The 13,729-nt window shown below is 44.7% G+C and overlaps 2 protein-coding genes across 3 annotated transcripts in view; one reads left to right on the top strand and one right to left on the bottom strand.

Moving 5' to 3' along the window:
- pde9aa (phosphodiesterase 9aa) overlaps positions 1–831 on the top strand; it is a 29,720-nt gene extending 28,889 nt beyond the window's left edge. For both annotated transcript variants that reach the window (XM_069155204.1, XM_069155205.1), the window contains exons 17-18: positions 170–265; positions 348–831. In XM_069155204.1, the coding sequence (XP_069011305.1) occupies positions 170–265; positions 348–395 (144 nt within the window). In that variant the 3' untranslated portion in view covers positions 396–831. The remainder of the gene's footprint in view (positions 1–169; positions 266–347) is intronic.
- Positions 832–3,056: 2,225 nt separating this feature from the next.
- Positions 3,057–13,634, bottom strand: wdr4 (WD repeat domain 4). Its single transcript, XM_069155203.1, has 11 exons — positions 13,458–13,634; positions 12,894–12,962; positions 9,041–9,187; positions 8,780–8,936; positions 6,848–6,960; positions 6,705–6,765; positions 6,373–6,477; positions 4,608–4,672; positions 4,136–4,322; positions 3,581–3,650; positions 3,057–3,417 (listed from the first exon to the last, which is right to left on the bottom strand). Exons 1-11 carry the CDS (start codon positions 13,538–13,540, stop codon positions 3,227–3,229), a joined length of 1,248 nt encoding a protein of 415 aa, XP_069011304.1. The 5' UTR covers positions 13,541–13,634; the 3' UTR covers positions 3,057–3,226.
- Between the last annotated feature and the right edge of the window lie 95 nt (positions 13,635–13,729).

Below are 13,729 nucleotides of genomic sequence, written 5' to 3'. Positions count from 1 at the left end.
TTAACGTTTCGGTTCCTGCTGCAGCTTTTTAAAACGCTCCTGTCGAAGCATGTCTTTGGAATAGGAACACAGTAATGAGTGCAGTCATGATGCTGACCGTGTGTGTGTGTGTGTGTGTGTGTGTGTGTGTGTGTGTGTGTGTGTGTGTGTGTGTGTGTGTGTGTCCCAGCTGTTCCCTCAGATCGAGGAGGCGATGGTGCAGCCGCTCAGAGAGTCCAGAGACCGATACGAGGAGCTCAAGCAGATCGACGACGCCATGAACGAGGTTGGAGGACGTGTGAGCGCGAGGTTGGCATGAGTTGGTCCTCGCTGCAGCGTGTCTGATAACTCCTCGTTGTTCCCATCAGGTGCAGAAGAAGAAGACTGAGAACTTGACCCTGAAGAAGAAGAAGTAGAGCGTGTTGAGCGGGCAGGAAGGAAGTAGCTCTCAGATCAGAGGCTTCCTCCGTCCTTCGTGACTGAATGTGAACGTAGAGCAGCAGAGTGAAGCCGTCGGACAGGAAGTGAAGGTGTCGGACAGGAAGTGAAGGTGTCGGACACGCCGGTCCGTCCGCCGCGCCGCCCCCCTCGTCTGTCCGGCTGCGGAGGACCGGCGGGACGCGTTGACCCGGTGGATCCTCGGCCTATCGCAGGACGTGGTGCCGTGAGACAGAGACAGCGTTATTGATGGACCGTCCAGCGTGTTTGTACAGCACAGACTCCTTCAGTCGCAACTTTTAGATTTTACATTTCTTGTACTGTGTTATTTGAAACGTGTTTTTTTTTACAGATGTACAGATTTTTAGTGACCTTTGTTCTTTCTACAAAAATAAAAGTATTACTTTAATTACAGCCTGCTGTCTGGGCTCTTCATTAATCTGCTGGTTGTTTTTTGAACTAGAATGCAAATGTATCCAATTAGAACCGAAGAGCTGCTGTGTAGTTAGTTGCACCATCACTGATGTGAAAAACAAGTATCTGCAGTTTGTTTCACCATCATGTCCTAAAAAGGTCCTGTATTAACCTGACATGCTGCTTTTGGGTCATTTATAAACTCATTTAACTAGTAAATACTAAGTAGTTTGGTTTTGTACCTGTTTTACTTTTAAGTCGAGGGTCATTCCTTATTTTCCCTCAAAAGGGGGCGGGAACGTACTGAAAGTCAAAGTTCCCGGATGTGCTGGCGTACTCTACCGGTGTAAAGAAATGTAAGGTCTCACTGATGATACACAAGGGGGCGCTGTTGTGTCGTGGTTAACTCATTAAAGCCGCCAGCTTCACCCGATAAACGGAGGACTTCCGGGAAAGAGGCTTAAACGAGGGGACGCGCGAAAGACGGAAGCAGACACCCGATTTAAAGAGGAAAATAAAGTCTGAACGACCACACGCCCCCTCAGGTGGTGGAGATGACACAGATCAGGACACTGTCATGGTGGAAGCACCTTCTTTAGTCTCTGTGATAATCCAGTCCTGGTTTGACCAGTCGGGGTATCGGAGCTGAACCTGGACCTGGACCTGAACCAGGACCAGGACTTGGACCTCAACCAATAATAATATCTTATTATTCTGATCTTTAAAGTCTCCTTTAGTGGGGAAGCTGTTATATTATGATCATCATCATCATTATTATTATTATTACTATCATCATTATTATCATCATACTTATTATTAATACTATTATCATTATTATTATCATCAGTATTATAATTATTATTATCATTATTATTATTAGCATCATTATCATTATTATTATTAGTAGTAGTATTAGTTATTATCATTATCATCATCGTCATTATTATTACTATTATCATTATTTTATTATTATCATCAGTATTATAATTATTATTACCATTATTATTATTATTTATTATTATCGTTATTATTAACATTATTATTATCATCAGTATTATAATTATTATTAGCATTATTATTATTATCATCATTATTATAATCATTGTTGTCATATTTTCCCCCTATGTTTACACTTATTGTATTTGTTATTCCTATTGTTATTATCATCGTTATGATTATGTTGTAGCCCAGCGGTGTGTTGCTCTGTTTCTCACCAGCCATCTCTTGAGTGTGATGGGGTTGATATTGAAGTCCCTGACCAGTCCCAGGTCATGGTACATGTGTTCCAGGCAGCTCAGCATCTGCTGACCTGGACCTGGACCTGGACCAGGTCTAATGTGGCCTTGAGGTGAAAAAAAGCAGTAAAATGTCCCTTTTTTATTTTTACAAATAGAATAAAGGTTTCCTAAAGTAGAAAATGTGTTTCAGAGTTCATGTTTCATCTCAAGTATCTGAGATGCTTTAACAACATTAAGAGGACAATGAGTGGCTCAAAGCTGTCTGAGGTTTGGACCATATTTGGACGAGCTGGGGGAGGAGCCAGCGGTGAATCTGACCGATCTGATCGGAAACCTGACGATACTACGTCCCGCCCACCGATAGCTGTAACCTGACTGCACCACAGGCCTGTCAATCAAACAGACACGCCCCCAAAAACAGGTCTTCTTGAATCTTCTTTTCTAATGAATGAGGGATTATTTTCAGATGGACCTCCAGAAAACTAATAAGAAGGAGTGACTTTAGCTAACAACACCGAGATAACTGATGGACACATTTGATTCACTTTGGATTTGATGAGAGAAGTTGAATGGGAGTCTATGGAGCCGGAGGCTTTTTGGAGCCAACCTCTAGTGGCACTCGCTGGTATTGCAGCTGAAGACACTTCTGGATCAGAACCATTTTACAGACCTGAAGCTACGAACACTTTTATATCGTCATTCGTGTCGTCCTTCTAAATCTACTTGTAGCCTCCCAGCAGCGAGTGCTCTGTGTCACCTAGACATGTCAGGAAAATGTTTGCTCACATCATGTCAGTGTTTTGCTCACAGCTCGACCTTCTGCAGCAAACAGGCTGAACCTGCTGCTTTCACCAGAGATGGCACTCAGTGGACAGAAGCCACTCATGACTCATGGTTCACAGAGAGACCGGAGCTTTTCCTCCCAGTCGCACTGTAGCGTGGACACAGTGAGTGAGAACATATGGTGCACATTCATAAACAGCATGGTTCAGTCAGCAATGTGAAAGATTTTATTTGAAAAATCAGCCTGAAATTTGAACCAAACAGAAATCCATGTACTCTGGCCACGTGGCGACACACACACACTCTTCATCAACACACATTCAACTGAGATCCATCAGCAGGAGTGAAATAATCGTGCTCTGGTCACTGTCCGTTCAGGTGGACAGCTGCGTCCCCGCTCCCGACGCGTCCTTCTTGGCCTTCTTGTTGCCGTTTGCTGTCTGAGTCTTGGTCCTCTTCAGCTGCTGCTCCTCCATCCTCTGCTGCTTCCTCTGCAGGTACACCGTCACGTTGTCGAAGCTCGACTTATACAGATGATCGAAGCGGTCGCTGGTCCTCGTGGAGGCTGTCGTGTGAGGACAGTTAGAGACAGGAAGTACAGCTGCACATTCATAGAGACACTGTGATGAGACCAGGACACAGGAGACATACTGACAGGAGGTTCAGTGAAGTGTGTGTGTGTGTGTGTGTGTGTGTGTGTGTGTGTGTGTGTGTGTGTAATGACTCACTCTCCAGTGTCTCCCAGTGTGGCCTGAAGGCTTCAGTCACTCTGCTCAGTTCAGGGTTGTCAGCATCACACTAGGAAGAGACAGAGAGCACGCAGGTCAGCCTGAGGCCACACACACACACACACACACACACACACACACACACACACACACACACACACACACACACACACAATGGGAGTATGATGAGGAAGTAAAAGGCAGCAGCAGGAAATGGTCCGTCAGTGAGCCTCCTCTGTACCAGACTGCCTTGTAAAAAATGAGGTTTTAAGAAGAGGAAGGGCCCACAGGTTGCTAACAGGTGTTTAACTGTGGAAACACAGCAGCTGTTAGATCCTCTCTGACTCATTGAACCTTCATTCACACTCAGGAAGCAGAGCACTCTTCAACATGTGGGTTTACATCAGGAGTAGAACGGATCATCAGCACCATAATGTGTTAATGAGAAGCAGATCAGAGGGCTTTATCAGTGTTACAGGTGGATTCACCTCTATTGGGGTTTACGATCAGTCAGGAGGACAAAGCCCCATTATAAAGGACATGTGTCCACTGTACCTCCCAGCAGCCCAGTCTGTGTGTATAGATCTGGAGCGGTGCATCACAGCAGTCCATCAGCACCCATAGCCGTCCCTGTGGGTCAAAGGTCACGTCCAGGGGACAGTGGGGCAGGTGGAGCCGGCTGTGTGGCAGCAGCTTGTCCTCCGCCTCCTGGTCCAGATTGAAGAAGTGAAGTGTGGACAGTCTGAGGACACACAGGAGACATTCCATGGAACATGTGCAGGACACACTGTGGACTCTGCAGGGACACGTCCAAAAACACATCTCACACCTGCAGGCAGAAATAACTGACGGCAGCCAATCAGATCAAAGAACCACATGACAGCAGCAGTCTGAGGGAGGTGAGCAGTCAGAAGCCACGCCTTCCTGCTGTGGTCACACCTCAATCCTCCTCACCACGTCTATACAGAACAACTACAGCTCCAAGGAGACACTATGGAGGCATGCGCAGATGTAAAGTGACACTCACCTGTTGCACTGCACCACCACGTAATGACCATTGGGGGAGCTGCTGATCCGGCACACCGCTGGATTCTGGGAGGTAAAGTGGAGACAGACAGAGAGGCGGAGCCGTCACACGGTTTCACAGAACAGGTGACGTTTTCCCGCCTTTTCCTCGTCCTGCTGACGGACAGGTGACACCTCGCAGAGCGGCGGGATCGCTTTCTGCTGACTCTGCAGAACCCCTCAGCAACCTTCAGCTCCATGTTCTGGTTTTCTGTTTCTTAAAAACAAGTTGACTTAAAGGTCACCAATGTTTTCTACAAGAGTTTCTGTGTCGACATGGAAGTTTGTGTTTTTTGTCTTTTTCATCTAAAGACAGTTTTCAGAGCAAATTAAGTTGGTGAGTAAGACATCAGTCCTCTTTGGTAGCGAGTCCGTTTTATTCTCAGTCTGATCGGGATGTAACAAGCAATCAGGCAAATACGGCTGACCACGATCTGATCCTTGTCATCGTCAGCCTGCTGCTGCTCTTCTTAATCACACAAAATCTACATCGCAGATCAACAAGTCCAGAGAGAGTTCCTGAACGCAGCACGGTGCTGCACACAGCAGGAGCACCAACAACCTCCATCAGGAAGTATTCAGAGTGACTGATCAACACCAGCACGTTAACATGACCACTGAGCATCTGTGATGTTACCATGGAAACCTGAAACTGGAGCAGAGAAACATCAGACTTTAGATTAAACTCTGTAAACGGTCAACAGAGACCCTCGAAATGTTCAGAAAGTCTACGGCGATGAGGCGACGACAAGACGGGTGAGGTGTTCTGATGACATCATGTTTCAAAAGGGGCGGAGCTTCACTGTCCAAGAAGAAGAAGGATCAGGAGACGCCAGGTGGGTTTTCTTTTTTTCTTTGTGTCACCGTGAATTCGTCCCCCAGAGTCAGACTGACTGAGTTCCGCAGGGACCTTCTGAGGTTCTGTTCTGGTTCAGACTTCGTTTCTGCTTCGTAGTCTTCAGGTCAGTCTGGGTTTTGTGCTTCCTGTTGGATTTAGAAACGACTCCCCTCTTGTGTCTTTCTTTACCTGCGTTCAGAATCTCACACTATTTCTATTTACCTTCAGTACGTACTGCTACTTACAAAGTATGTACTGTTGCATGTAGTATGTGCATGTAGTATTTATCATGCTGACCTGCAGACTTGCAGAATACGACGGATGTAGTAGAACATCCTGGTACCGTTTCTGGCATACTAAATAGTACGGTTGTATGGACACGTTTCACTTCCTGCCCTTCGTATGATCGTTGGCCCCGCCCCTGATTAGTTTCACTTGTCCCTCGTTGTCCTTCCCTCCCTACTGTATTTAGTCTGTGTGCTCTTCCCTCTTTGTCACTTTGTTGCTGTGTCTTTTCAAACCCAGAGAACACAAAACACCTGAACTGTGGCGCCATGGCAACAGGCTTCTCCAACATGGCAACAGAGCGCTCTGTGATCGGCGTGTTGAAGATTTTGTTCCCCGAAATGTGAAGTTTCTCTTAATATTTCCTGAGGAAGGTTGATGATCCTCCACTGTGCTGCGTTCAGAAACTCTCTGAACTCCCTGATTCAATTTTTTACATCCACCATTTGACAACAGGAAACGATGGATACATGTGTGCACCTGGTGTTAGTGTGGTCCGGACCTGGTGTTAGTGTGGTCCGGACCTGGTGTTAGTGAGGTCCGGACCTGGTGTTGGTGTGGTCCGGACCTGGTGTTAGTGTGGTTCTGTCAGAGGAAATATTACCTTCTCTTTGTCGGCCTCGGAGCTCGTTGTACCTTCCAGCTGTCGGAGGTCCCGGCTCTGCAGCTGACGGCCCGACTCATAGTCCCACAGCTTCACCGTCCCGTCCTGACAAACACACTCGGGTCACGGCACCATCTGATCCACCTGTTCACCATGGAAACTGTGGCGCTTGTAAATCTGTGGTCTGGTTCCGACTATACAGACGTGTTCTCTTCCAGAGACAGCATGTTGTACTGCCCACATCAGGTGGACCTGACTAACATCCACCACCATCCATCGGTTCTGCTGCTAATCCACCGACTCAGCAGGAACCAGGTGGTCTGCACACTTACCCCTGATCCAGACAGCAGCCAGCGGGGATGGCCGGGAAGGATCTGCAGCGCACTGACAAACCTGAGGGACACACACACACACACACACTGCTGCAGTACACACTGATCACACACACACACACACTGCAGGTTCAGGAACTCACTGCTGGTGTCCCAGGCAGAAGGCCTGGATGTCGTACGGCGCCCTGAGGTGGCTCACTCGGATCTTCTCGTCCCGTTCGGCGGTGATGATGAACCTGTTGTCCGGTGATGTGGTCTGAAAGACAGAAGAAGTTGTCCATCTTTCAGTCTTGCATCAGGAGTCCCAGGCCATGACAGGATGCTATTTATCAGGTAAGACGTGTTATTAGTGATAAGATGTGTTATTAGTGATGAGATGTGTTATTAGTGATAAGATGTGTTATTAGAGATGAGATGTGTTATTAGAGATGAGATGTGTTATTAGTGATGAGATGTGTTATTAGAGATGAGATGTGTTATTAGAGATGTGTCATTAGTGATGAGATGTGTTAATAGAGATGAGATGTGTTATTAGAGATGAGATATGTTATTAGTGATGAGATGTGTTATTAGTGATAAGATGTGTTATTAGTGATGAGATGTGTTATTAGTGATAAGATGTGTTATTAGTGATGACATGTGTTATTAGAGATGAGATATGTTATTAGAGATGAGATGTGTTATTAGTGATGAGATGTGTTATTAGAGATGAGATGTGTTATTAGTGATAAGATGTGTTATTAGTGATGAGATGTGTTATTAGAGATGAGATGTGTTATTAGAGATGAGATGTGTTATTAGTGATGAGATGTGTTATTAGTGATGAGATGTGTTATTAGTGATGAAATATGTTATTAGAGATGAGATATGTTATTAGAGATGAGATGTGTTATTAGAGATGTGTTATTAGAGATGAGATGTGTTATTAGAGATGTGTTATTAGAGATGAGATGTGTTATTAGTGATGAGATGTGTTAATAGAGATGAGATGTGTTATTAGAGATGAGATGTGTTATTAGTGATGAGATGTGTTATTAGAGATGAGATGTGTTATTAGAGATGAGATGTGTTATTAGTGATGAGATGTGCTTTTAGAGATGTGTTATTAGTGATGACATGTGTTATTAGTGATGGGATGTGTTATTAGAGATGAGATGTGTTATTAGTGATGAGATGTGTTATTAGAGATGAGATGTGTTATTAGAGATGCGATGTGTTATTAGAGATGAGATGTGTTATTAGTGATGAGATGTGTTATTAGTGATAAGATGTGTTATTAGTGATGAGATGTGTTATTAGTGATGAGATGTGTTATTAGTGATGAGATGTGTTATTAGAGATGAGATGTGTTATTAGAGATGAGATGTGTTATTAGTGATGGGATGTGTTATTAGAGATGAGATGTGTTATTAGTGATGAGATGTGTTATTAGAGATGAGATGTGTTATTAGTGATGAGATGTGTTATTAGTGATGAGATGTGTTATTAGAGATGTGTTATTAGTGATGAGATGTGTTATTAGTGATGAGATGTGTTATTAGTGATGAGATGTGTTATTAGAGATGTGTTATTAGTGATGAGATGTGTTATTAGAGATGTGTTATTAGTGATGAGATGTGTTAATAGAGATGAGATGTGTTATTAGAGATGTGTTATTAGTGATGAGATGTGTTATTAGTGATGAGATGTGTTATTAGTGATGAGATGTGTTATTAGTGATAAGATGTGTTATTAGTGATGAGATGTGTTATTAGTCATAAGATGTGTTATTAGAGATGTGTTATTAGTGATGAGATGTGTTATTAGTGATGAGATGTGTTATTAGTGATGAGATGTGTTATTAGTGATAAGATGTGTTATTAGTGATAAGATGTGTTATTAGTGATAAGATGTGTTATTAGTGATGAGATGTGTTCTCATATCCCTGGATGTGACCTCTCTGCTCTGAGTGGAGATAATCACACTGTGGAGAATATTTCCACTTCTGTCCACTGCAGCTGTGACAGTGTTGTGTCGTCATGGTGACGGGTGACAGTGTAGTGTCGTCATGGTGACAGTAGCCGGCGGTTTCTTACCACAGCCAGCAGCATGGACAGGTGGCCCATCTTCAGCTCGCCCTCCTTCTGAGGCTCCTCCACCGAGAAGGAGTACACGTCTCCTGATTTGTCCGCCACCAGCAGCTCGTCCTCGGCCTGGCTGAACACCAGCGACGTGCACCTCCTCACCACCCACCTGTCGAACACACACCTGTCAAACACACACCTGCCAAGCACACACTGTACGTCCGTCCACTGCGTGAAGCTGCTGCGTCTGGAGGACGAGGGGGGAGGTCCTACCTGGTGCTGACACAGCGCCACGAAGGCTCACAATGGAACAGAACCAGCCGCTTGGTGTCATCAGTCAGCGCCAGCAGCTTTCCAGAAGGAGCCACGGCGAAGGCGAGGACTTTGTCACTTCCTGTTTCCTCACAGGTGCCGCCATCACTGATGACACAGGAGACCAGCAGCAGCTGTTTCACTTCATCATGAGAGAACAAGTATCTGGTCTGAGAACTCTTTCATGAAACACCAGCTCCTCCACTGGAGCGCTCGACCCGTGTTTACCCGTGTTTATCCGTGTTTATCCGTGTTTACCCGTGTTTATCTGTGTTTATCCGTGTTTATCCGTGTTTATCCGTGTTTACCCGTGTTTACCCGTGTTTACCCGTGTTTATCCGTGTTTACCCGTGTTTATCTGTGTTTACCCGTGTTTATCTGTGTTTACTCGTGTTTACCCGTGTTTATCTGTGTTTACCCGTGTTTACCCGTGTTTATCCGTGTTTACCCGTGTTTACCCGTGTTTACCCGTGTTTATCCATGTATACCCGTGTTTGTCTGTGTTTATCTGTGTTTACCCGTGTTTACCCGTGTTTATCCGTGTTTACCCGTGTTTATCTGTGTTTACCCGTGTTTACCCGTGTTTATCCGTGTTTACCCGTGTTTATCCGTGTTTATCCGTGTTTACCCGTGTTTATCTGTGTTCACTCGTGTTTACCCGTGTTTATCTGTGTTTACTCGTGTTTACCCGTGTTTATCTGTGTTTACTCGTGTTTACCCTTGTTTATCTGTGTTTACTCGTGTCTCCCCGTGTTTACCCGTGTTTACTTGTGTTTATCTGTGTTTATCTGTGTTTACTCATGTTTACCCGTGTTTACCTGTGTTTCCCCGTGTCTCCCCGTGTTTATCTGTTTACCCGTGTTTACTTGTGTTTATCTGTGTTTACTCATGTTTACCCGTGTCTACCCGTGTTTATCTGTGTTTACTCATGTTTACCCGTGTCTCCCCGTGTTTATCTGTGTTTACCCGTGTTTACTTGTGTTTATCTGTGTTTACTCGTGTTTACCCGTGTTTACTTGTGTTTATCTGTGTTTACCCGTGTTTACTCGTGTTTACCCGTGTCTCCCCGTGTTTATCTGTGTTTACCCGTGTTTACTTGTGTTTATCTGTGTTTACTTGTGTTTATCTGTGTTTACCCGTGTCTCCCCGTGTTTATCTGTGTTTACCCGTGTTTACTTGTGTTTATCTGTGTTTACTCATGTTTACCCGTGTCTCCCCGTGTTTACTTGTGTTTATCTGTGTTTACCCGTGTCTCCCCGTGTTTACCTGTGTTTACCCGTGTCTCCCCGTGTTTACCCGTGTTTACTTGTGTTTATCTGTGTTTACCCGTGTCTCCCCGTGTTTATCTGTTTACCCGTGTTTACTCGTGTTTATCTGTGTTTATCCGTGTCTACCCGTGTTTATCTGTGTTTACCCGTGTCTCCCCGTGTTTATCTGTGTTTACCCGTGTTTACTTGTGTTTATCTGTGTTTACTCATGTTTACCCGTGTCTACCCGTGTTTACCCGTGTCTACCCGTGTTTACCCGTGTTTACTTGTGTTTATCTGTGTTTACCCGTGTTTACCTGTGTTTACCCGTGTCTCCCCGTGTTTACCCGTATTTACTTGTGTTTATCTGTGTTTACTCGTGTTTACCCTTGTTTATCTGTGTTTACTCGTGTCTCCCCGTGTTTACTTGTGTTTATCTGTGTTTATCTGTGTTTACTCATGTTTACCCGTGTTTACCTGTGTTTCCCCGTGTCTCCCCGTGTTTATCTGTTTACCCGTGTTTACTTGTGTTTATCTGTGTTTACTCATGTTTACCCGTGTCTACCCGTGTTTATCTGTGTTTACTCATGTTTACCCGTGTCTCCCCGTGTTTATCCGTGTTTACTTGTGTTTATCTGTGTTTACTCGTGTTTACCCGTGTTTACTTGTGTTTATCTGTGTTTACCCGTGTTTACTCGTGTTTACCCGTGTCTCCCCGTGTTTATCTGTGTTTACCCGTGTTTACTTGTGTTTATCTGTGTTTACTTGTGTTTATCTGTGTTTACCCGTGTCTCCCCGTGTTTATCTGTGTTTACCCGTGTTTACTTGTGTTTATCTGTGTTTACTCATGTTTACCCGTGTCTCCCCGTGTTTACTTGTGTTTATCTGTGTTTACCCGTGTCTCCCCGTGTTTACCTGTGTTTACCCGTGTCTCCCCGTGTTTACCCGTGTTTACTTGTGTTTATCTGTGTTTACCCGTGTCTCCCCGTGTTTATCTGTTTACCCGTGTTTACTCGTGTTTATCTGTGTTTATCCGTGTCTACCCGTGTTTATCTGTGTTTACCCGTGTCTCCCCATGTTTATCTGTGTTTACCCGTGTTTACTTGTGTTTATCTGTGTTTACTCATGTTTACCCGTGTCTACCCGTGTTTACCCGTGTCTACCCGTGTTTACCCGTGTTTACTTGTGTTTATCTGTGTTTACCCGTGTTTACCTGTGTTTACCCGTGTCTCCCCGTGTTTACCCGTGTTTACTTGTGTTTATCTGTGTTTACCCGTGTCTCCCCGTGTTTATCTGTTTACCCGTGTTTACTCGTGTTTACCTGTGTTTACCCGTGTCTACCCGTGTTTATCTGTGTTTATCTGTGTCTACCCGTGTTTACCTGTGTTTACCCGTGTCTACCCGTGTTTACCTGTGTTTACCCGTGTCTACCCGTGTTTACTTGTGTTTACCCGTGTCTACCCGTGTTTACCTGTGTTTACCTGTGTTTACCCGTGTCTACCCGTGTTTATCTGTGTTTACTCATGTTTACCCGTGTCTCCCCGTGTTTATCCGTGTTTACTTGTGTTTATCTGTGTTTACTCGTGTTTACCCGTGTTTACTTGTGTTTATCTGTGTTTACCCGTGTTTACTCGTGTTTACCCGTGTCTCCCCGTGTTTATCTGTGTTTACCCGTGTTTACTTGTGTTTATCTGTGTTTACTTGTGTTTATCTGTGTTTACCCGTGTCTCCCCGTGTTTATCTGTGTTTACCCGTGTTTACTTGTGTTTATCTGTGTTTACTCATGTTTACCCGTGTCTCCCCGTGTTTACTTGTGTTTATCTGTGTTTACCCGTGTCTCCCCGTGTTTACTTGTGTTTACCCGTGTCTCCCCGTGTTTACCCGTGTTTACTTGTGTTTATCTGTGTTTACCCGTGTCTCCCCGTGTTTATCTGTTTACCCGTGTTTACTCGTGTTTATCTGTGTTTATCCGTGTCTACCCGTGTTTATCTGTGTTTACCCGTGTCTCCCCATGTTTATCTGTGTTTACCCGTGTTTACTTGTGTTTATCTGTGTTTACTCATGTTTACCCGTGTCTACCCGTGTTTACCCGTGTCTACCCGTGTTTACCCGTGTTTACTTGTGTTTATCTGTGTTTACCCGTGTTTACCTGTGTTTACCCGTGTCTCCCCGTGTTTACCCGTGTTTACTTGTGTTTATCTGTGTTTACCCGTGTCTCCCCGTGTTTATCTGTTTACCCGTGTTTACTCGTGTTTACCTGTGTTTACCCGTGTCTACCCGTGTTTATCTGTGTTTATCTGTGTCTACCCGTGTTTACCTGTGTTTACCCGTGTCTACCCGTGTTTACCTGTGTTTACCCGTGTCTACCCGTGTTTACTTGTGTTTACCCGTGTCTACCCGTGTTTACCTGTGTTTACCTGTGTTTACCCGTGTCTACCCGTGTTTATCTGTGTTTATCCGTGTCTACCCGTGTTTACCTGTGTTTACCCGTGTCTACCCGTGTTTATCTGTATCTACCAGTGTCTACTTGTGTTTATCTGTGTTTACCTGTGTCTACCCGTGTTTACCTGTTGGTGGCGTCCTTCCCGTTGTTCGGCTGCTTGTCAGCGGAGCTGCAGTTGAACACGAAGACGTCTCTGGGGCAGAGGACAGAGGACAGTATCGTATTTAACTCATTATTATTTATTTCATTATTACAGCATTTATCTTTTTAATGCATTCAATTGTCTTCATTTTTATTCGTTTTGTTTTAATCCATTTTATAGTTTATTAATCTGGCTCTTATATACTTTTATTTTAGATGTTAATTTACCTCCTGTCATTTTTATTAAATTATTCTTGTTTTTTTGGACTTTTTTAAATGATTTAGATGTTTGTGTTTCTGTCTGTCAATCATCTGAACTGGACCGACCTGTATAACTAAAGTCGGGTTGATTGAAGGATGCCTCGGTGAGCTGGAGGAGCTCCTGTCATGTGAAACATCTCCCTGCTCTGAACTTTTAAATTATTTCTGACTTTAAAGAGATGAGTGACATGTGTTAACAGCAGCTAGCTAACGCTGCTAGCCAGTAAAGACAGCACGAGCCCCCTGCGACCTCCCCACCGTGAAGGACACCGTGTCACACTCCCACCTGGACTCTGACGCGTGAACTGCGACCAGCTTCTTGTCGCAGGTGAAAATAATCCACTCTCCACAGAAACCCACGGCCGCCATCACTGTTTGTATGTAGCATGCGACGGGAACCCACGCGGAGCTATTTGGTCGCGTGAAAAATACGTCACCGAACACACGCCCCCTTGAAGAAAGTACAAAATGTACACAAACAGAGCTCCGCGTGGCACATGGCGGCTGCAGAAAGCAGTTTCCTGCTGGAAACAGACTGCCAGCTCTCTGAACTGTAAA

The sequence above is a fragment of the Embiotoca jacksoni genome, unplaced genomic scaffold (genome assembly GCF_022577435.1).
Source record: "Embiotoca jacksoni isolate LCO1_2020_lvr unplaced genomic scaffold, fEmbJac1.0.p SCAF_2, whole genome shotgun sequence".
In the NCBI taxonomy this organism is placed as follows: Eukaryota; Metazoa; Chordata; class Actinopteri; family Embiotocidae; genus Embiotoca; species Embiotoca jacksoni.
This window is presented reverse-complemented; position numbering and strand designations above follow the sequence as displayed.